The 20,691-nt window shown below is 43.9% G+C and overlaps 2 protein-coding genes across 2 annotated transcripts; one reads left to right on the forward strand and one right to left on the reverse strand.

Moving 5' to 3' along the window:
- The first annotated feature begins 671 nt into the window (after positions 1-671).
- On the forward strand, positions 672-6,978 carry LOC310644340 (phospholipase A2 inhibitor and Ly6/PLAUR domain-containing protein-like). Its single transcript, XM_083369221.1, has 4 exons — positions 672-752; positions 3,596-3,742; positions 4,651-4,821; positions 6,714-6,978. The coding sequence occupies exons 2-4, from the start codon at positions 3,607-3,609 to the stop codon at positions 6,932-6,934; spliced, it is 528 nt and encodes a 175-aa protein (XP_083225347.1). The 5' UTR covers positions 672-752; positions 3,596-3,606; the 3' UTR covers positions 6,935-6,978.
- Positions 6,979-9,447: 2,469 nt separating this feature from the next.
- LOC310644818 (phospholipase A2 inhibitor gamma subunit A-like) lies at positions 9,448-18,181 on the reverse strand (the record flags this gene model as incomplete). The annotated part of the gene is made up of 5 exons (XM_083370131.1): positions 9,448-9,590; positions 10,788-10,937; positions 14,492-14,644; positions 17,046-17,244; positions 18,152-18,181. The coding sequence occupies 5 exons, from the start codon at positions 18,179-18,181 to the stop codon at positions 9,448-9,450; spliced, it is 675 nt and encodes a 224-aa protein (XP_083226257.1).
- Positions 18,182-20,691: the final 2,510 nt, after the last annotated feature.

Raw genomic sequence — 20,691 nt, forward strand, 5'->3', positions numbered from 1 at the left:
AATTCAGTCCCCAAGCCCAGCTCCACTTCTGTAACATACTTAACCAGCTCCCGTAAAGACCTAACAATGCATTTGCACAGCCTGCTAAAGAACCTTAATTTTAACCTTTGCTGGGGGTGATTTGTGTAGATGGGTGGATGTGGTTTTGCATGTTGTACTGCCTGTATTGCTTAGTGGCCCATGTGAATCTTGTAATTAGAATAAGTACATTGTGGGAATCTAGAGCCGTGGTGGCGCAGTAGTTAGAATGCACTATTGCAGGCAAATTCTGCCCGCTGCCAGGAGTTTGATCCTGACCAACGCAAGGTTGACTCAGCCTTCCATCCTTCCAAGGTTAGTGATACAAGGACCCAATTTTTTTTGGGGGGGGGGGCAAAAGATTGACTCTGTAAACTGCTTTGAGAGGGCTGTAAAGCAGTACGAAGTGGTATGTAAGTCTTAAGTGCTATTGTTAGATACAAATACTCCTATTTTAAATGTCAAGTCAAAGGTAGCTAGCATTCATGGGCGTTTGGATGAAACAAGGCAGCCACCGAATTTTAACACTGTCCAAGAAATACACCCAAACACACACACACACACACAGAAATCCAACAAATGGACCACTCAACTCTTGCTCCATCCTTTGTTTTTAGGTTGGTCTTTAACATGCGGTGTTTGTAGAAATCCTAAGGAAGATTGCGTTGGAGATACACAACTGTGCTATTCCATCTTAGACCGGTGCGGTACTTTCCAATCCAAAAACTTCAAAAGTAAGCAGAAAAGACCACTCTCGAAGTCTCATCCCAATATTTACAATTGTGCACATGGGAACATGAGTCTCCCCCATCAACCTCTCTGCAAAACTCTGCCAGATTTTCATGCATGTTATCAATATACTGTTGCTGTTTTTTAAAGATACAAGTAGTCCTTGATTTATGATAATAAGAGAGCCCAAAATTTCTGTTGCTAAATGAGACCTTTGTTGAGTGAGTTTTGCCCCATTTTGCGACCTTTCCTGCTACAATTGTTAAGTGAATCGCTGCAGTTGTTAAGTTAGTAAGATGGTTGTTAAGTGAATCTGGCTTCCCCATTGACTTTGCTTGTCAGAAGGTCGCAAAAGGGGATCACGTGCCCCCCCGGGACACTGCAACCGTCATAAATAGGAACCAGTTGACAAGCATCTGAATTTTGATCACCTGACCAGGGGGAGGCTGCAAGGGTCGTAAGTTACTGCTAAGCTTGTAAGCCGCCCTGAGTCTTCGGAGAAGGGCGGGATATAAATGTAATAAAAAAAAGTGTGGAAAACAGTCACAAATCCCTTTTTTTCAGCACCGTTGTAACTTTGGTCACAAAATGAACTGCTGTAAGTCGAGGACTGCCTGTATAATTTTTTATTGCACTATTTATTTATTTATTTATTTTATTGGATTTATATACCGCCCTTCTCCCGAAGGACTCGGGGCGGTGTACAGGGCAGTTAAAACACAATATAGAAAGTTAAAAAATAAATTAAATTAAATTAGCCCCAACAAGTAAATCACATTCTAAAAAATTAAAATTCCAATCGCTATGACTTTTGGGTAAAGGATTTTTCATTTTGTTGCTGAATGAACTTTGGCAAACAAAGTTACTGACATAAGAAACTGATTTTTTTTAAAAAAAAAAATTCCTTATGAACCTCTTTCAGATTGGTCCCTTTTTTCCGGTTGGTCTTATATTTTTCCCAAGAAATTATTGTCACCATAGCTCCGTTTCTCAACCTTTTCACCTTTAAGATGTGTTACAATGGTCAGATATGGGAGATTTCATGCTATACCGTACAATGAGTGTCTCTGCATTTGCGGAGCGGCAGAGGTAGAGGACCTGGCTCACATCCTATTTGACTGTTGTTTGTATAAGAGGGTGAGAGACAGGTATCTTGGTCTATATACCAAACGAATGACCCATTGGGATCCCCATATCAAAATAACTTACCTTATGCCCGGCCAGAACTTGAAAATAACATCCAACGTAGCACAGTATTTGAACAAAATGATCCAGTTAAGATCTGCATATGTGGGACTGATTGGGGTAGATTGTAAGGGCGACTCCGAAATATAATGTTTCCATATTTTATCTATATCTTAAATTTGCATTTTATTACTATTTTAACTTAAATTGTATTTTAATTCCATTTTAAATTGTATTTTATCAAATTCCATTTCGGATTGCTTTTATCTAGTTTTGGTGACGGTTTGTTGCTGGAACTTTGTACTTTGATATGGCCCAAGGGCTAATCAATAAAGTTGTTGGTACTTTTAAGATGTGTTGATTTCAACTCCCAAAATTCCCCAGCCATCCATCTTCTGGGAGAGGACGTCCACATGTTTTAAACGTTGCTAAGATTGAGAGACTCTGGCTAGCTATTCTGTTTCCCCAAAACTCCTGAACCTTCTAGAAGTGGTCCTTGACTTCCAAGCACAATGGAGCCCAAAGTTTCTGTTCTTAAGGGGGACCTTTGTTAAGTGAGTTTTGCCCCATTATACGACCTTTCTGGCCACAGGTGTTAAGCGAATCTGGCTACGTTAGTAACCAGGTTGCGAAGAGATCTTGCTTCCCCCAATCCTTTGCTTGTCAGAAGGTCGCAAAAGGGGATCACGTGACCTTGGGACACAGCAATGGTCATAAGTATGAAGCAGTTGCCAGGCATCTGAATTTTGATCACACGATCGTGGGGAGGTTAGAACAATTAATCAGTGGAAGGACTCAACCTCCAGAAGTTGTGGGTGCTCCAACCCTGGAGGTTTTTAAGAAGAGACTGGACAAGCATTTGTCTGAGATGGTATAGGGCAGGGGTAGGCAACCTCGGCTCTTTTATGACTCCTGGACTTCAACTCCCAGAATTCCTGAGCCAGCTTGGCTGGCTCAGGAATTCTGGGAGTTGAAGTCCAGGAGTCATAAAAGAGCTGAGGTTGCCTACCCCTGGTATAGGGTTTCCTGCCTGAGCAAGAGGTTGGACTAGAAGACCTCCACGGTCCTTTCCAATTCTGTTATTCTGTTATATTCTGTTATTCAGGGTTTGTTTTTTGTTTTTGTTTTTTTCAATTTACACATGTGCATGTGTGCATGGCCACACACCTTTTCAGCCCTCTTGGTTAGGCCCACCACCACAGTCCCTTTTTCTCACCTGGCCCCTTGGGAGAAAGGGACGCGGTGGCTCAAGTTGGGTTAGGATGCTGAGCTTGTCGATCAGAAGGTCAGCAGTTTGGCAGGTCGAATCCCGAGTGCCGCGTAACAGAGTGAGCGCCTGTTACTCGTCCCAGCTTCTGCCAACCTAGCAGTTCGAAAGCACGTAAAAATGCAAGTAGAAAAATAGGGACCACTCCGGTGGGAAGGTAACAGTGTTCCGTGCACCTTTGCCATCTAGTCATGCCGGCCACATGACCACGGAGACGTCCTCGGACAAGCGCTGGCTCTTTGGCTTTGAAACGGAGATGAGCACCGGCCCCTAGAGTCAGAAACGACTAGCACGCATGTGTGGGGGAACTTTACCTTTTACCTTTACTAGTTGGAGATGGTCAACCCACGGCCACCATTTAAGAGTGAAACATTCCTTTCTCCTTCATCCTTACAGGTGGAAGATCCATGACGAGAAAAGCCTGTGTCCAAGCGAATAGCTGCTATGAAAACATCACCACTGTGGACTTGGGGGAAAGAGGGGTTATTTCATCCAAGCTGACCTGTTGTTCTGGCGCTGCATGCTTAAAAGCTCTTCCCCCTTGTATGTACACTCTTCTCTACTCAACTGCTGAAAGAACTGTGTGGTAAACAAGAGACAGATGGTTCCACACCCATTTGCACTAGTCAGGAGAGCCTGAGGGCACAGATAAACCTCCAAGGGGGCCTCAACAACTCTCAGAAAGAGTGCTAATGACCAGATGACTGCAAGGAATATAAATCCTTCTGTTTGCCGCCATTCAGTCGGCACTGATGAAGCTTCTTGGAGGAGAAGCAAAACATCTTCAGGAAAAAACAAAGTCCTGTTGCCTTTTGAAAAAGAAAAAAAAAGCATCTTTGGGACAAGCATGACCTGGATGACTGAGACTGTCCATAGATGTCTTTCCTGATTGTTATTCCTGCATTATTAGACGCACGTTATTAGATACACCAGACAAATTCCTTGTGTGTCTAACCACACTTGGCCAAATAAAGTATTCCATTCCATTATTTATAGTTCAAAATCCCCATTGCAGTCTGTGGCCCCATGTACCGTTCCCAAGAAGAGTAGCCAGAAATACACACACACACACACACACACACACACACACACACACACAAAGAGTTTATGCAAAAATAAGGTATGAACTATGAGGAGAAGTAGCTATCATGTTTCCCAACTGGAGCAAATTTAAGATGGATGGAATTCACCTGCTAGAGGTCCTTAGCCAGCATGAATTCTGAGCAGTTAGAATAGAATAAGAATGGCAATAAAACTTTATTGTCACTTTAAATGTGCACTAATCAGCATACCTTAAAATGAAATTTCATGGTATTAAGCTCTCAAAAAATGCCATTATGCATATACCCCCCACGCACGTACACATATATGACACAGAGAAACATCACAGTCTAGTTTGAATGTATGCATATCCATGATGGTGTCATTTTATTTGTGTTTTTTTTATGCAGTGCCCTCTGAAAACGCAACACCGAATGGGAATAAATGCAAAAGCTGCTTTGCTAAAAAACGTAGCTACTGTTCATGGGAAGAAACTATTTTGTGCAAAGGAGATCAGACTTACTGCCTTGAGTTAGCTGGAGAAGCTGACTGGGGTGGATACGGCACTTTGCAAGAGCATGGTAACGAACTTCTCTTTTTTCTTTTTCTTTTTCTTTTCTTTTTCTTCTCTGACTTTCCCTTCTTCTCTCTCAGACCTAGCCAATGCAGAATGGGGCAACTCACTATGGCCAACCCACTGCTGGACTCTTTAGCAATTTGATTTAATTCTTCTTTAACGTAAATAAAACAGTATTTTATTTTTTGCCATTCAGATTATATTCTGTCCCTCCTTCTTCATCTTTTCTTTAATGGTTCTATTCTACCAATTCTTTGATATTAGTGTAACTCTTCTCCCGCAGCAAGTTGTCTCCCGGCGAGGTGGCCATGTTGAGTTTGCCATGTTGAGTCGGCCATGTTGAGTTGGCCATGTTAAGTTGGCCATGTTGAGTTGCCATGGTAAGTTGGCCATGGTAAGTTGTTCTATGGTGAGTTGGTTGTGGCAAATTGTCATGGCCAATGCCATCTTTCCCCAAGATTGCAGTGCGGGAGATACCTGTGCGATCTCAGAGAAAGATGGGGTTGCGTCAAGGAGTTGCCAACAGGTGCTACAGGCAGGCTTCCCTTCTCCTCAAAGTATACTTTGTGCCTTCGAATGCGGCTATGGCATTCTCAGGCCTTTGAGTTATCAAAAGTTAATTATTTGGGGTGATTACAGGTAGTCCTTGACTTATGACTCATCACTTAGTGACCTCTGGAAAGTACAATGGACCTCCCCAGGGCTACTTACAACCCAGTTCCAATTTTCTGGCACCCTCCCTGGTCATGTGATCACACGTTGATCACTCCACAACCAGTTTGCATTTACAGCTGTTTGCAGCATCCCATCGTCACCACATTTTACGTTTTTGCTGAAAGCCAGCATTTATACCCAGACTGTGGGATGCTGCAGAACTGAAGAAGCTTCTTGGAAGAGAAGCGAAATGTCTCCAAGAAGAGGGAAAAAAAACCAAGAAAGTTCCGTTGCCTTTTGAAAAACACCTTTGGGACAACCATGACTGTATGACTGAGAATCTCCATAGACATAACTGTCTCGCACTCTCTAGCCTAGTGCCTTAACCCCTAGATCAGGGGTAGGCAACCTTGGCTCTTTTATGACTCGTGGACTTCAACTCCCAGAATTCCTGAGCCAGCATGGCTTTATACCCTCCTTACCAATGCTGGCTCAGGAATTCTGGGAGTTGAAGTCCACAAGTCATAAAAGAGCGAAGGTTGCCTATCCCTGCCGTAGATCAAACTGGCATCATCATCATCATCATCATCATCATAATTCGAACAGACAGGCACCTGCCACATATCACCCCAGATTTAACAATTGTCGATAAGGAAGACAAAAAAGTCTGGATAGTGGACGTGGCAGTGCCTGGAGACAGCAGCATAGACGAGAAAGAACTGGAGAAGACCACAAAATACAAAGACCTACAAATAGAAATAGAAAGACTGTGGCAAAGGCAAGCAAGGGCAGTACCAATAGTCATAGGCACCTTGGCTGCAATCCCAAAACATCTGGAGCACCACTTGAACACCACTGGCATTGACAAATTTGCCATCAGACAATTGCAAAAAGTGGTTTTACTAGGAACAGCTTCCATGCTGTGACACGATGTGTAAAACCATCAAACATCCACATCTGCCTGTCCTAGGTCCAGTCTGAAAGCTGGATGACTGTGATTCTTCTTCTTCTTCTTCTTCTTCTTCTTCTTCTTCTTCTTCTTCTTCTTCTTCTTCTTCTTCTTCTTCTTCTTCTTCTTCTCCTCCTCCTCCTCCTCCTCCTCCTCCTCCTCCTCCTCCTCCTCCTCCTCCTCCTCCTCCTCTAGTAATATCACAGCAGGCAGGATGTGGAACTGCTGGGAATTCCAAGCAAGTTGGCTAGGCTTGGGGGAAAAGAGTCTAAAAGTTGCAATTGTCTCCACAGATAAAGCGTCCAACACGATAAAGTTTGCCATGAAGGGCTGCGTCAACCCCGCCTTCTGTGAGCTGTTTCATGAGGGATCGGTCTATTTTGCCACCCTGTTTCTAATGGGTAGAGGAAGCTGCAAGCCAGCCTTTGAAAAATCTGCAACTATCTCATCCCGCAGAGTCAACTTCTTCTTTCATGTGTTTGCTGGATTCTTACTTGTGGAGATCTATGCTTGATGACTTCCTGCCTGAGACTTTTCTCCTGAACAGCCTCTTGGGCAACCTCTTCAGCCCTTAGGCCTTATGCAGATCATAGCCTTTACAGATGAGGAAGAACTCAGATAGATCATCTAAATTATACAAGTGGTGGTTTCTTTCTTCTTCTTGGTGGCCCTCCAGAAGGAGCAAGTCAAGCCCACCCACCCCACCCCCCAAGGCTATATTCTTAAAGCATGGTTAAAGGAAACAAATGTTGACGCATGATGGATGAAAGGAGCAGGCTGCATAGTGTAAAGCAGTATTTTTCAACCTTGGGCAACTTTAAGATAGTTGGACTTCAGCTTCCAGAATTCCCCAGACAGCATTGCTGGCTAAGGAATTCTAGGAATTGAAGTCCATCCATCTTAAAATGGCTAAGGTTGAGGTTAGGTAGATACTGTGTTGGTTTCTTCTCAGAAAAAGGTGGTTCTAAAGAATGGAGAGACTTGAAGATGGTTTCATGCTAAAGAATGAGGCCCCAGGTGTGTAACAGAACCTGTTTCCTGCTTATGTTGATGGCTGTTTTTATGATTTATTTATTTTTTTGCGCTTGTCGCATTCTGTGTTTCATTTTCGTACCTTTATTTTACTTATTTCAATGTTTTGGGCTGCCCAGGGTCATGACTTTGTGATGGGAGGCCATATAAATGGATTGAATAAAATTTTGGAAAAAAAAAACTCTTGTCTGGCTCATTGGGAGTTGGGAGAACCTGCTTCATCACTGCTGGAGGTGTGAGCGTATACGTGTGATGATCAAGTTGATGGGTGTCTTTTGGTTGTATAAAGGTTGTTGGTTTCCTCCACATATTGCTAACCAAGTGTTGGGAGAACAGCCATCCCAGCTGAGAGGAGGGACCAAATGGGGAATTAGCATGGAGCCATTACATTTAGGGACGCAGTGGCTCAGTGGGTTAGGACGCTGAGCTTGTCGATCAGAAGGTCGGCAGTTTGGTGTGTCGAATCCCGAGTCCTGCATAACAGAGTGAGCACCTGTTACTCATCCCAGCTTCTGCCAACCTAGCAGTTCGAAAGCTCGTAAAAATGCAAGTAGAAAAATAGGGACCACTCCGGTGGGAAGGTAACAGCGTTCCGTGCACCTTTGGCGTCTAGTCATGCCGGCCACATGACCACGGAGACATCCTCGGACAAGCGCTGGCTCTTCGGCTTTGAAACGGAGATGAGCACCGGCCCCTAGAAACGACTAGCACGCATGTGCAGGGGAACCTTTACTTTTAACCTTACCACTACATAAACAAAAGAGGGCAAGGTGTCTCTGCCCCTTGAATGTTTTTGAGCCTTATCTAGTCTATCTGAGGTGAATTTGCCAGTCTGGGAAGATTCCTGCACAATAGGCACAGAAGAATAAAGTAGCTAGTTTGAACTCTACACATGTGAGTCTGGTTGTTCATGCCTAACAGCAAATTCTTCATTGACCGGTCTGATATGGATGGCTATGCCACCCTGTAGCTTGTATCTTCTCCTCTCTTCCCAGCTAGACCTCCTGTTACATACAGTAGATACTCTATCAACATAGACATAGCCCACCTTTGGCCCTGATGGTCAACACAATAAGCATCCTAGACCACCCTTCAATGTTGTTGACTACAAGTCCCAGCATCCCTAGTCCTTGACTATCCTTCACCCTTTAAGTTGGCCATGAATGTGTTCACTATCCAATAAATGCCCTGTGTTGATGTGGGCAGAAATCTACCACAAGCTCACTGAATGACTTTGGGATATTTGCTTTCTCTCAATCAATCTCCCTCACAGGGTTGTTTTTGTAAGGAAAAATTAGTAGAGGGAGTGCTATGCACATCTCCTTGAGCTTCTAGAGCAGGCGCCTTCAAACTTGGCCCTTTTATGACTCGTGGACTTCAATTCCCAGAATTCCTCAGCCAGCATGACTGCCTGAGGAATTCTGGGAGTTGAAGTCCACGAGTCATAAAAGGGCCAAGTTTGAAGACCCGTGGTATACGTTGCTGGCTGAGGAATTCTGGGAGTTGAAGTCCACGAGTCATAAAAGGGCCAAGTTTGAAGACCCCTGGTATACATTGCTGCCTGAGGAATTCTGGGAGTTGAAGTCTACGAGTCATAAAAGGGCCAAGTTTGAAGACCCCTGTTCTAGAGCAATGTTTCTCAATGAAGATGTGGGAACTTCATCTCCCAGAATTCCCCAGCCAGCATAGGTAAGGAGGGTATGAATCCATCAAATAAATAAAACAACTGAAATTTATATTTTCATCAAAGATTAGCTTTCATATAACCATTCCAAAGACACTACTTCCTCTGGAAAGAAAGCCAAAACTAAAATTAAAATAACAGTAAAAATAACACTAAACACAAATAGAAGATCCAACCCAGCCCATAGGCTTCTTTTCTTTTCTTTTTAATGCTAAGAATTAATCAGCAGGAAGAATCACAACTTAAAACTATAAGTTTCCATTCAGAGTCATTTCAATGACCCCGGTTCTGTTGGATGAAATTGCGGGCCTTCAGATTCTTGCAAATACGAAGGCGTCCTTACATTCAACTTTCTGCAGATAATTTCTGTTTGCTTCATGGGTTGAATTCCTCAAACTCAGCAGCGGACAGGAAGAAACGCAGCCTTTGATATTATAAGAAATGTCTCCAGGAACTGCAGAAATAACCAACAAGATGCGAGTCAGAAAAACAGAATAACAGCATTGGAAGGGACCTTGGAGGTCTTCTAGTCCAACCCCCTGATCAAGTAGGAGATTCTATACCAGGAGTAGGCAACCTTGGCTCTTTTATGACTCATGGACTTCAACTCCCAGAATTCCTGAGCCAGCATAGCTCAGCTTGGAAACCTCTCCCTTTCCCCTCAGCATGGCTGGCTCAGGAATCCTGGGAGTTGAAGTCCACGAGTCATAAAAGAACCAAGGTTGCCTACCTCTGGCCTATACCATTTCAGACAGATGGTTGTCCAATCTATTCTTAAAAACCTCCAGTGAAGGCAAGCTGTTCCACTTATTAATTGTTCTCACAGTCAGGAAATTTCTCCCTATTTCTAGATTGATCCAACCTTGGCAACTTGGCAATGTATGGACTTCAACACCCAGAAATCCTCAGCCAGTTATGCTGGCTGGGGAATTCTGGGAGTTGAAATCCACACATTTTCAAACTATCAAGCTTGAGAAACACTGACTTAGGACAAGGGTCCGAGGAATTCTAGGAGTTCAAGTCCACAAGTCTTAAAGTTGCCAAGTTTGGAAAGCTGAGGCTTAGGGAGCTATGTCAGCATCCTTCACTTAGTTTATTTTATTTTTATTTATTTATTTTAATTCCATTTATATCCCGCCCTTCTCCGAAGACTCAGGGCGGCTTACAAGCTTAGCAGTAGCCTTCATTCTATGTATATGCCTGCTTATTAGGGCTTTCACACACACCCCCAAGCGGCATTATTACAAAGTCAGCTTAATTGCCCCCAACAATATTATCTCCCCCACCCCCCGCCAATTACCACATTAAGCATGTTGTGTGAACACCCACCCCCACCTTGGCTTCATACTTTTATAGCCACCTTGTAAAGCAATGTAATCACTATGCAAATATATACCACACAGTGATGGAATTTTCGACTTTGGACCCAATAACTGCTGCCTTTACACCTTAGAAAAAATATCTTTACACCATTATTTCTCTTGTTGCCAAAGATTGCAAAATAAAGTGGGTTCTTTTTTGGGGGGGCATTTCTATTCTGCAGTGCAGTGGGTGGGTGGGGGTGTCTCTGATCATTTGCCCATTTCAGCTTCCACTGACAGCATCCATGCCTTGTATGAATGCTGCAGCCCACAATCACTTTAAAAAAAAAAGGAATTACAATTTTCATATCTGTGTCCCACAATGTTAATGCACTTCTTCTCAGTCCCTCTGCAAATCGCTGTATATTCAGTGCTGTCCTCCGTAAAAAGGCCAAGGGCTCCAGGACAATAGTAGTCATTCGGTTGGGAGAGGGGCAGTCCTGCAAAATAAAACAACGAAACAAACAAACAAACAAACAAACAAAAAAAGGAAGTGAAAGATCAGCAAAAAGATCACTCATGCCAAACAAAGGTCTGGGAATTCTGTGGAGGCTGCCGTCAACTTTTTCAAAAATGCATGCATTTACGATGCTTTGTAAACTTTGGAATACCATTAAGGTAAAGGTAAAGGTTCCCCCGCACATGCGTGCTAGTCGTTTCCGACTCTAGGGGCCGGTGCTCATCTCCATTTCAAAGCCGAAGAGCCAGCGTTTGACCGAGGATGTCTCCGTGGTCACGTGGCCGGCATGACTAGACGCCAAAGGCGCACGGAACGCTGTTACCTTCCCACTATGGTGGTCCTTATTTTTCTACTTGCAGTTTTATGTGCTTTCGAACTGCTAGGTTGGCAGAAGCTGGGACGAGTAACAGGTGCTCACTTACCAAACATTAACCCAATTATTTGGACCCCTACCAATCGGGTTTCAGGACCGGGTGAATGATCTCTGGAGGGCTCGGGATAGGGGATATTCCTCTGTCCTAGTCCTATTAGACCTCTCGGCGGCTTTCGATACCATCGACCATGGTATCTTGCTGCGGCGTCTCAGGGGATTGGGAGTGGGAGGCACAGTCCTTCAGTGGTTCTCCTCCTATCTCCTGGGACGCTCGCAGTCGGTGTTGGCAGGGGGGCAGAGATCGGCCCCTAGGTCTCTCGTTTGTGGAGTTCCTCAGGGGTCGGTTCTCTCGCCTCTCCTGTTCAACATCTACATGAAACCGCTGGGTGAGATCATTCGTGGTTTTGGAGTTGGGTATCATCAATACGCCGATGATACCCAACTTTTCTTTTCGACCCCAAACCACCCCAATGATGCCCTCGCTGTGATGTCCCGTTGCCTGGAGGCGGTTCGGGTCTGGATGGGGAGGAACAGACTTCAACTCAACCCTGACAAGACTGAGTGGCTGTAGATTCCGGCATCCCGGGACATTCAAAATGTTCCATCTTTTTCTATGGGGGGTGAGCTTTTACCCCCCGTGGATAGGGCTCACAACTTGGGAGTCCTCCTAGATTCACGGCTTACCCTGGAAGATCATATAGTGGCCGTGACTAGGGGGGCTTTTACCCAGGTTCGCCTGGTGCGCCAGTTGCGGCCCTATCTGGACCGGGATGCTCTGTGTACGGTCACTCATGCGCTCGTGACCTCTCGCCTTGACTACTGTAATGCTCTCTACATGGGGCTTCCCTTGAAGACCACTCGGTGGCTCCAACTGGTACAGAATGCGGCCGCGAGAGTTGTCCTGGGAGTTTCCCGGTACTCCCATGTTACACCTTTGCTCCGCGAGCTGCATTGGCTACCAGTTGTCTTCCGGGTGAGGTTCAAGGTCCTAGTTATGATCTTTAAGTCCTTACATGGCATGGGTCCGGGTTACCTCGGGGACCACCTGCTGCCGGCGTCAACTTCCCTCCGCCCAGTACGTGCCCACAGAGAGGGCCTCCTCAGGGTGCCTCCGGTCAGGGAATGTCGACTGGTGGCCCCCAGGGGGAGGGCCTTCTCTGTGGGCGCTCCGGCATTATGGAACCAACTGCCGGTTGAGCTCCGGATGGCATCTGACCTCCGATCCTTCCGTCGCGGGTTGAAGACCCACTTATTTGAATTAGCTGGTCTGGCCTGATGGGGGAATATGGGTTTTTAAATTGATTTTTAGTACTTTATTATTGTTGTTTTAACTGGGCACTGGTTTAATTTCCTTTTAACTTTTGTATTGTTATTTATATATGCCCTGTGAACCGCCCTGAGTCCCTAGGGAGAAGGGCGGTATAGAAATCAAATAAAACTAAAACTAAACTAAACTAATACAATTTCCACCCCCTTCGTATTTCTGCTCTTTTTTTCCCCCCAAAAAAAAAGACAACGGGACTTCCTTTGTTTTTCTCATCCAAGAACCTTCTTCAGTTCTCCAGTTCTTAAAAAAAAAAAGAAAGAACTAAAGAAGCTTCTCGGATGAGAAGTGAAACATCTTCAAGGAAAAAACAAAAGAAAGTCCAGTTGTCTTTAAAAACAAAAAAAGCACCTTTGGGACAACCATGACCTAGATCAGGGGTAGGCAACCTTGGTTCTTTTATGACTCGTGGATTTCAAGCTATGCTGGCTCAGGAATTCTGGGAGTTGATGTCCACAAGTCATAAAAGAGCCAAGGTTGCCTACCCCTGACCTAGATGACTGAGAATCTCCATAGATATTCCCTTTTGCGGTCATCTGGTCATTACTACACTTTCTGAAAGTCATTGAGGGCACTTAGAGGTTTATTTGTGCCCTCAGGGTTATCTGAATATTGCAAATGGGCATGGGGCCTTCTTGGAGCTGCTGAAAAGGACTGTGTTGTAAACAGGAGATAGATGGTGCCACACCCATTTGCACTATTCAGGAGAGCCTGAGGGCACAGATAAACTTCCAAGTGGCCTCAACGACTCTCAGAAAGAGTGCAAGGAATATAAATCCTTCCACCCTCCACTATTCAGTCAGAACTGAAGAAGCTTCTTGGATGAGAAGCGAAATGTCTTCAGGAGAAAACAATGAAAGTCCAGCTGCCTTTTGAACAAGACATCTTTGGGACAACCATGACCTGGATGACTGAGAATCTCCATAGACACTCCTGCTCATAGTCATCTGGTCATTAGTACTCCTGCTCATGGTTACGCTTAACAAGAAAGAGACAGTATTGTACCTGCCTACCAGGAATGGCTGGAGTTGAGATTGGGAAGAACTGGATAACCTAGTTCGATCCTATCAAGTACACATAACCAGGATCAAATTATCCCTTTTCACACCCATTTTGTGAAAAAAAAATCATTTTTTTTCTCAGATTAAACTGCTCAGCTTCACCACTTCTGCAACTTTAGTTAATTTGCAAGCTTGGTTAAGTCTCATGACCTGCTGTTTTTATGGAAGAGTAACTCTTAAACCGCAGCTCCATGAGGGAAGCTAAACCCATTCAATCAAGGTCAACCCTATGTTTATCCAACATTGACAAATTGGATTTAAAAAACAAAACCAAACGTAAAAACTTGTCAGCAAGGACAAAAATCAGTGTGTATTTGTTAGATCAGACATGTCAAACACAAGGCCCGGGGGCCAGATCCGGCCCGCAAAGTGGTTTCATGCGGCCCGCGAAGCCATCCTGGAAACTGTGAGGGAACGGCCCCCACTGCCTTGGCCCTGGCCCAGAGACCCTCCTTCTGCCAGAGACCCTCAGTTCTTTCCCACTCCTGCCCAGGCCCCCATAGGCACCCTTGATGCGAACGATGTAGAGCTGGCCACGCCCACCCAGTAGGCCACGCCCACCATGGCCATACCCACCCGGCCCCCTGAGGGCAACCGCAATGCTAATGCGGCCCTTAATGAAATTGAGTTTGACACCCCTGTGTTAGATGGTGGTGAGGGAGGAAGTTTGACAGGGCAGGAAGAAAGACAAGTTACACTCCCCTGGCCTACATTACCCTCTGAAATAGGGAGCATGTTGGGAGATCAGGATCCTAGTCCTTCTGAGCAAAACATACCAGGAAATGGTTTGTCTTCACACGGTTCTTTCTCACAGCAATTGATTCTTCCTCTGATATATGAGTCATGCCCAATATTTATATCAAATTGCCCAAGTTTGCAGACGCTGGATGAGAAACAGTTCTTATGCACAGTTCGGACTGACACTGATGCTGTGCGAAGGAGGGAAGGAAAAAAAAAGGAAAGAGAGGTTAACTTGGTGGAGCTGTTGATTTGATAACAGGTTATGTTTCCAGAAGACCGTACAACTCACACCACCAAAAATATATATTTTAAAAGCAATAGCCAACACTCAAATGCAAGTGCCCAATATCTTCTGTACGTGTTATTTACAAGTCGAGAAAAATTTCACAGACCACACCCCCCCCCACCGTCCCCTGCGCTCCTTTATTGCTATTATCATCCCTGAAGAAGTGAGGGCAACTTTTAATTTGAATAAACCCCGAGAGCAGTTGGGGAGTTTTGGAAGCTCCCTTCCCAAGGCTGTTACTGGTTTAACCATTTTTATAGCTGATACAAGCTTTATGAAGTCCTCATGAAGAAGATGTTTCTTGTCTACCCCAAGTGTTCTCCACCAGACACCGGTCATTATATGCCAATTGTCTTATGAATCAATATTATTAATCAATACAGATGGTCCCCGGTTTACAGCCTGTTCTGTACCAGCCTGCTACCGGCCCTGCAGAAAGGCAACCCCTTTATAAACGGCAAGAGGCTGGAATGACGTCTGCCAAATTTATTACTACAAAAAACAAACAAGACACGTACCAAGATACAGGAGCTTTGAAACACTATCTGAGCGGTTGCTTTCAGCAAACCAGCCCTCCCCAAACATTCCCTTTATAAAGAGTTCAGGGCGTGGCCTCTCTCTGCCTCCTTCCGAGAAGCCCCACAGCCTTCCTCTGTTTACTCCTACTTGACTGCCTCCTGCGTCGGGCGTCCTTGAACAGGGCCAGCTGTGGGTCATCTTCATCCACACTGTCAGGCTCACACAGCTGGGTCTCCATGGTGACCAAGTGGGAGGGGCCTGCCTGAGGGCTCTTATCAGCAAGATCTTCAACCCCCTCAGCAAGGTCTTCAACACCCCCCTCCTCCTCTGATTCGTCCGACCCAACTGCCGAACCCACAGGCTGACCCTGAATCACAACACTGCCCTTCTTTTAGTGGCAGCTCGAAGTTCGAACAGCACTAAAAAAAACCCTGACTTGTTATAGAAATGGCTAGTTTATACTGTTATGTAAAAGAGAAATGTTTGAGGTTTGAGGTTATTATTTTATTCTACTGCACCAAAGGGAGTCGGAAATAAATGCCTTTTCGTTCTTTTTTCCCCCTTTGCCCCACACTTTTCCCTCCCTTATTTTCCTACTATTTCCTTTTGTATTTTTTGTATCTTGTAGTATTACGAGCCGTGGTGGCACAGCGGTTAGAATGCAGTGCTGCAGGCTGACTCTGCCCACTGCCAGGAGTTTGATCCTGACCTGCTCGAGATTGACTCAGCCTTTCATCCTTCCGAGGTCGGTAAAATGAGGACCCCCAGATTGTTGGGGGCAATAGGCTGACTCTGTAAACCGCTTAGGGAGTGGTATAAAAGCACCATGAAGCGGTATATAAGCCTAAGTGTTATTGCTATTGAGTCTGCCCCATATTTACTGCAGCCATAAGAGGCAAACTCCCCATCTAGTTTGGTGCCCAAATACATTTTCAAGCCTGTAGCTAGTCTAGATTAATTTATTGTGTGCACTCAAGCCATAATTAGTAAATAAATTGCCCAGACTACGAGGGCCAGATTCCTTTTTAATATTACACAGATTTGGGGGAAATAATTGCTTCTGATTATTATACTACAGAAGAGAATTTGGACTATTTCATTGTACTATTTTCTGTGGGTTTTTCCTTTCCTCCCTCCCCCCCCCCACCATTATTTCGCTTTATTTTGGGCAGGTGCAAAGAAGTTTTTATTTCTGAGAGGTTATTCTTTTACTTCCTTGCTTTCTAATGTATCTTAGAATTCGTTTAATTTATAGCCTGTAAAAGCTCCATTGGGGAGCCCCAGACGTGCTCTTTATGGTCAGAATCACAATGGAAAACTGAAGGTTTCTGGAATCTGTTCAGAATCTTCTCTGTGGGAAATTCCAAAATATTTTCTTTCTTTCTTTTTTTTTTTTACAGAACGGTGGAGAATGATGCTCCTGGGAGAAATTTAGCTTAAGCCAGAAATTGCTGGGAATCATACCAGCAGGAAATAGCAATCAGTTAACCTTGACAACCTGGTCAGGTTAAGTTGGGGGGGGCAACAGCCCCTGGGGAACCCCAAGCTTTAGTTCAGAATGGGAAAAGAAAATAAAAACATCCACAATGCAGGTTAAAGGAAAGTGTTCTGCGTTGTTCCCAACAAGCCTCTATAGGGAAGGACCGTGCGTGTAGTTGCCAGGACAAACCCTCCTTGAGAAAGTTACTCCGTCAAGAAAGGGGACCTTAGAGAAGATATTCATTCTATTGGAAGGAAATGAGTGGGGGTGGGGGGGGCGGGGGGGTTTGTCACTGTGGTTTTACCTGACGAAATCTCCAGGAAGACCTTGCCACATACATCTTCTGGAGAAGAACATTCCCTTTCGTAACCATCGCAATCTTTTCCTACGTTATGACAATAGTCACACGAGATAGAGTTTCCTGGAAAAGAAAAAAGAAAAAACAAAAGCGTGCGCCTGATTAATTCTATTGTCTCCTGCCTTCCCCAGAGTTGTTCAATATTCTGAAATGGCGGGGGCGATCAATTACTGGGGAGGAATCCAATTCCTGAAGGACTGTGTTCGACGGAGAGAAGCAACCTAGAACTAAGGAGAAACTTCCTGACAGTTAGAACAATTAATCGGTGGAACCACCTGCCTCCAGAAGTGGTGAATGCTCCAACACTGGAGGTTTTTAAGAAGAGACTGGACAGCCATTTGCCTGAAATGGTATAGGGTCTCCTGCCTGAGCAGGAGGTTGGACTAGATGACCTCCAAAGTCCCTTCCAACTCTATTGTTGTTGTTGTCATTGTTGTTGTTGTTATTGATCATCACACAGGCAGCCAGATGTTCAGACTGGATTTGACATTTCTGTCTACCTGTCACGTCTTTACCAAGGACCTGGGATGTTTGATGGTGTTATAGATAGCGTCGCTGGATGGAAGCAGTTCCTAGTAAGGCTGCCTTTTGGAATTGACTGATGGCAAATTTGTCAGTGCCAATGGCATCCAAGTGGTGCTCCATTTGTTTTGGGAGCGCACCCAAGGCGCCTATTGCTATTGCCACAGTCTTTCTATTTCTGTTTGTAGGTCTTTGTATTTTGTTATCTTCTCCAGTTCTTTCTCGTCTATTTATTTTATTTTTTTATTTTAATTCCATTTATATCCCGCCCTTCTCCGAAGACTCAGGGCGGCTTACAAGCTTAGCAGTAGCCTTCATTCTATGTATATGCCTGCTTATTAGGGCTTTCACACACACCCCAAGCGGCATTATTACAAAGTCAGCTTAATTGCCTCCAACAATCTGGGTCCTCATTTTACCTACCTCGGAAGGATGGAAGGCTGAGTCAACCTTGAGCCTGGTGGGATGCGAACCTGCACTAATTGCAGGCAGCTGGTGTTACTTAAGGAGGCATTAGCCCACTGCTCCACCAAGATTCTGTTGTTTCCAGGCACTGCCATGTCCACTATCTAGACTTTTGTTGTTGTTGTTGTTGTTGTTGTTAATAATATAAATGGAACTCAACTTGCTAATCAAGAAATGCTCTAAAGAGCAAGGCGAAAGACTGGTCATTTCAGGAGAGATGATATAGGGACATTGGTTCAGAAGTAAGGTGTGTGCTTCCCATTCAGAAGATCACAGGGTCAGTTATACCCTTGCAAGTGGAAGTGGTAGGAAATAACCTTATAGAATTTGGTCACCCAGAGAGGGCAAAAGAGACGTCTGGTCGAAGCCATGATGACACCGCAAGCATCATGACGTCACTGCAACACTTGGGTCTGTTCTGTCCTTTTCTGCTTTTATCAGTAAGAAGGAGCAGATTTCTTTATCCTCTGCACAGTAAAATCTCTTTAATAATTTAATAATTTATAGCCTAACTTAGAGGAGATTGCAAAAAAAACCCAACCCAGATGCCATGATTTACTACATGCCAGGGGAGTATATCCAGACATTAATAGGACTGTATTAACTAGTGGCGAGGCGCTTTTTCTTTCTTTTTCTTTTTTTTCTGTTTAACAGTTAATAGGGCCATCCTTTTGGCTGTAATAAAGATGAAGTGGTTGCTAAACAAATAGCGACATCGTACCATCATTTGTTTGGATATGTTCATCTTTTTCAATCATACTTTTTTCAAATTAATTTGATTATATGTGTTCTTGTTCATCATTAGATCATGCTCAGTGCATTCAATTTTGTCGTGAGATACACAATGGCAATAAAGATTTTCTATTCTGTTCTGTTCCGTTCCGTTTTGTTCTACATGTATGTACGTAAGTAAGTAGCATACAATTGGATATTTTACTGTTTCTGGCTTTATGGCTGTAATAACCTGGTTTGATCTCTGCAGCCATCCGATCATGTAATGACCTCAGTGAGTTAGAGAACATTTATGCCATGAGCAAGATGACACAGTGGATGTGACATCACTTGGCCCCATTCAGAAGTACATGAATAAGACAAATGAAGGGAGGGCCTTCTTAGGGTACCGCCAGTCAAGGAATGCCGGCGGGTTATTCCCAGGGGAAGGGCGTTCTCTGTGGGCGCGCCGGCCCTTTGGAACCACCTTCCCACGGAGCTTAGGACTGCCCCCAACCTTCGCTCATTTCGCAGGGATTTGAAAACTTGGCTTTTTGAGCTGTCTGGCCCAGACTGAGGGGTTTTAATTATTTATTAATGGGGTTTTAGTTTAAATTCAGGGACTTAATTTAATTTTAGTTTTAATCGATTTTAACTTTGTATGTATGCATTTTTAATTTTTCCCTGTAAACCGCCCTGAGTCCTACGGGAATAGGGCGGTATACAAGTTTAAATAATAAATAAATAAATAAATAAATAAAGTAATGTCCCAAGGGTGGTTTTTCAAGAGGCAACTGGACTTTCTTTATTTTGTCTTGGAGACATTTCGCTTCCTATCCAAGATGCTCCTTCAGTTATGAACTGATGCTGAACTAAAGAAGATTCTTCGATGAAGAAGCAAAACACATTGAAGGAAAAAATAAAGAAAGTCCAATGCCTCCTGAAAAACCAACTTCGGGACAACCATGACCTGGATGACTGAGAATCTCCCTAAACCAGGGGTAGGCAATCTTGGCTCTTTTATGACTTGTGGACTTCAACTCCCAGAATTCCTGAGCCAGCATGGCTTGTTCAGGAATTCTGGGAGTTGAAGTCCCCAAGTCATAAAAGAGCCAAGGTTGCCTATCCCTGCCCTAGACAAATAAATCAATGGCATCAAAGAAGCTGCAATGTTCTTCAGCTCTTTCTAAGGCTTTACAAGATAATGGTATCAGTTACACTGGACTAAGAATTGGAAGATGGAATTGGAATTGGAAGCTAAATACATCCAATTTATCCAGAGGAACTGGTCACAGACCCAGACACTATTCATCTATGTTTATCGTTTTCCAACCAAATGATTAGTTGTTAAATAATACATGTAAACTCCAAGCTAATTTATGTCCAATACAATTCAAGTAAGTGGAAAATATTAGTGGATAGTTATCAGTCATTAAGCTGCAATCAAGTCTTGAAAGGTAATAATAATTAATAATAATAATAATAATAATAATAATAAATAATAATAAATAATAATAATAATAATAATAATAATAATAATAATAATAATAATAATAATAAAGTTGGAAGGGACCTTGGAGTGGTTGATATCTAGATGCTGGCAGCAACCCGTGTCAACCATCAGCGCCAGTCAATTTGAATGTTCAGTTGACTGAGGTTCATGTTTAATGAATAAAAGATAATAATAAAAATAAAGTTGGAAGGTCATCTAGTCCAACGCCCTACTCAAGCGGAAACCCTATACCATTTCAGACAAATGGTTATCCAATCTCTTCTTTAAAACCTCCAGTGTTGGAGCATCCACAACTTCTGGAGGCAGGTTGTTCCACTGGTTAATTGTTCGAACTGTCTGGAAATTTCTCCTTAGTTCCAGGTTGCTTCTCTCCTTGACTAG

Source organism: Vipera ursinii (genome assembly GCF_947247035.1).
Source record: "Vipera ursinii genome assembly, chromosome: 9".
NCBI lineage: Eukaryota > Metazoa > Chordata > Lepidosauria > Squamata > Viperidae > Vipera > Vipera ursinii.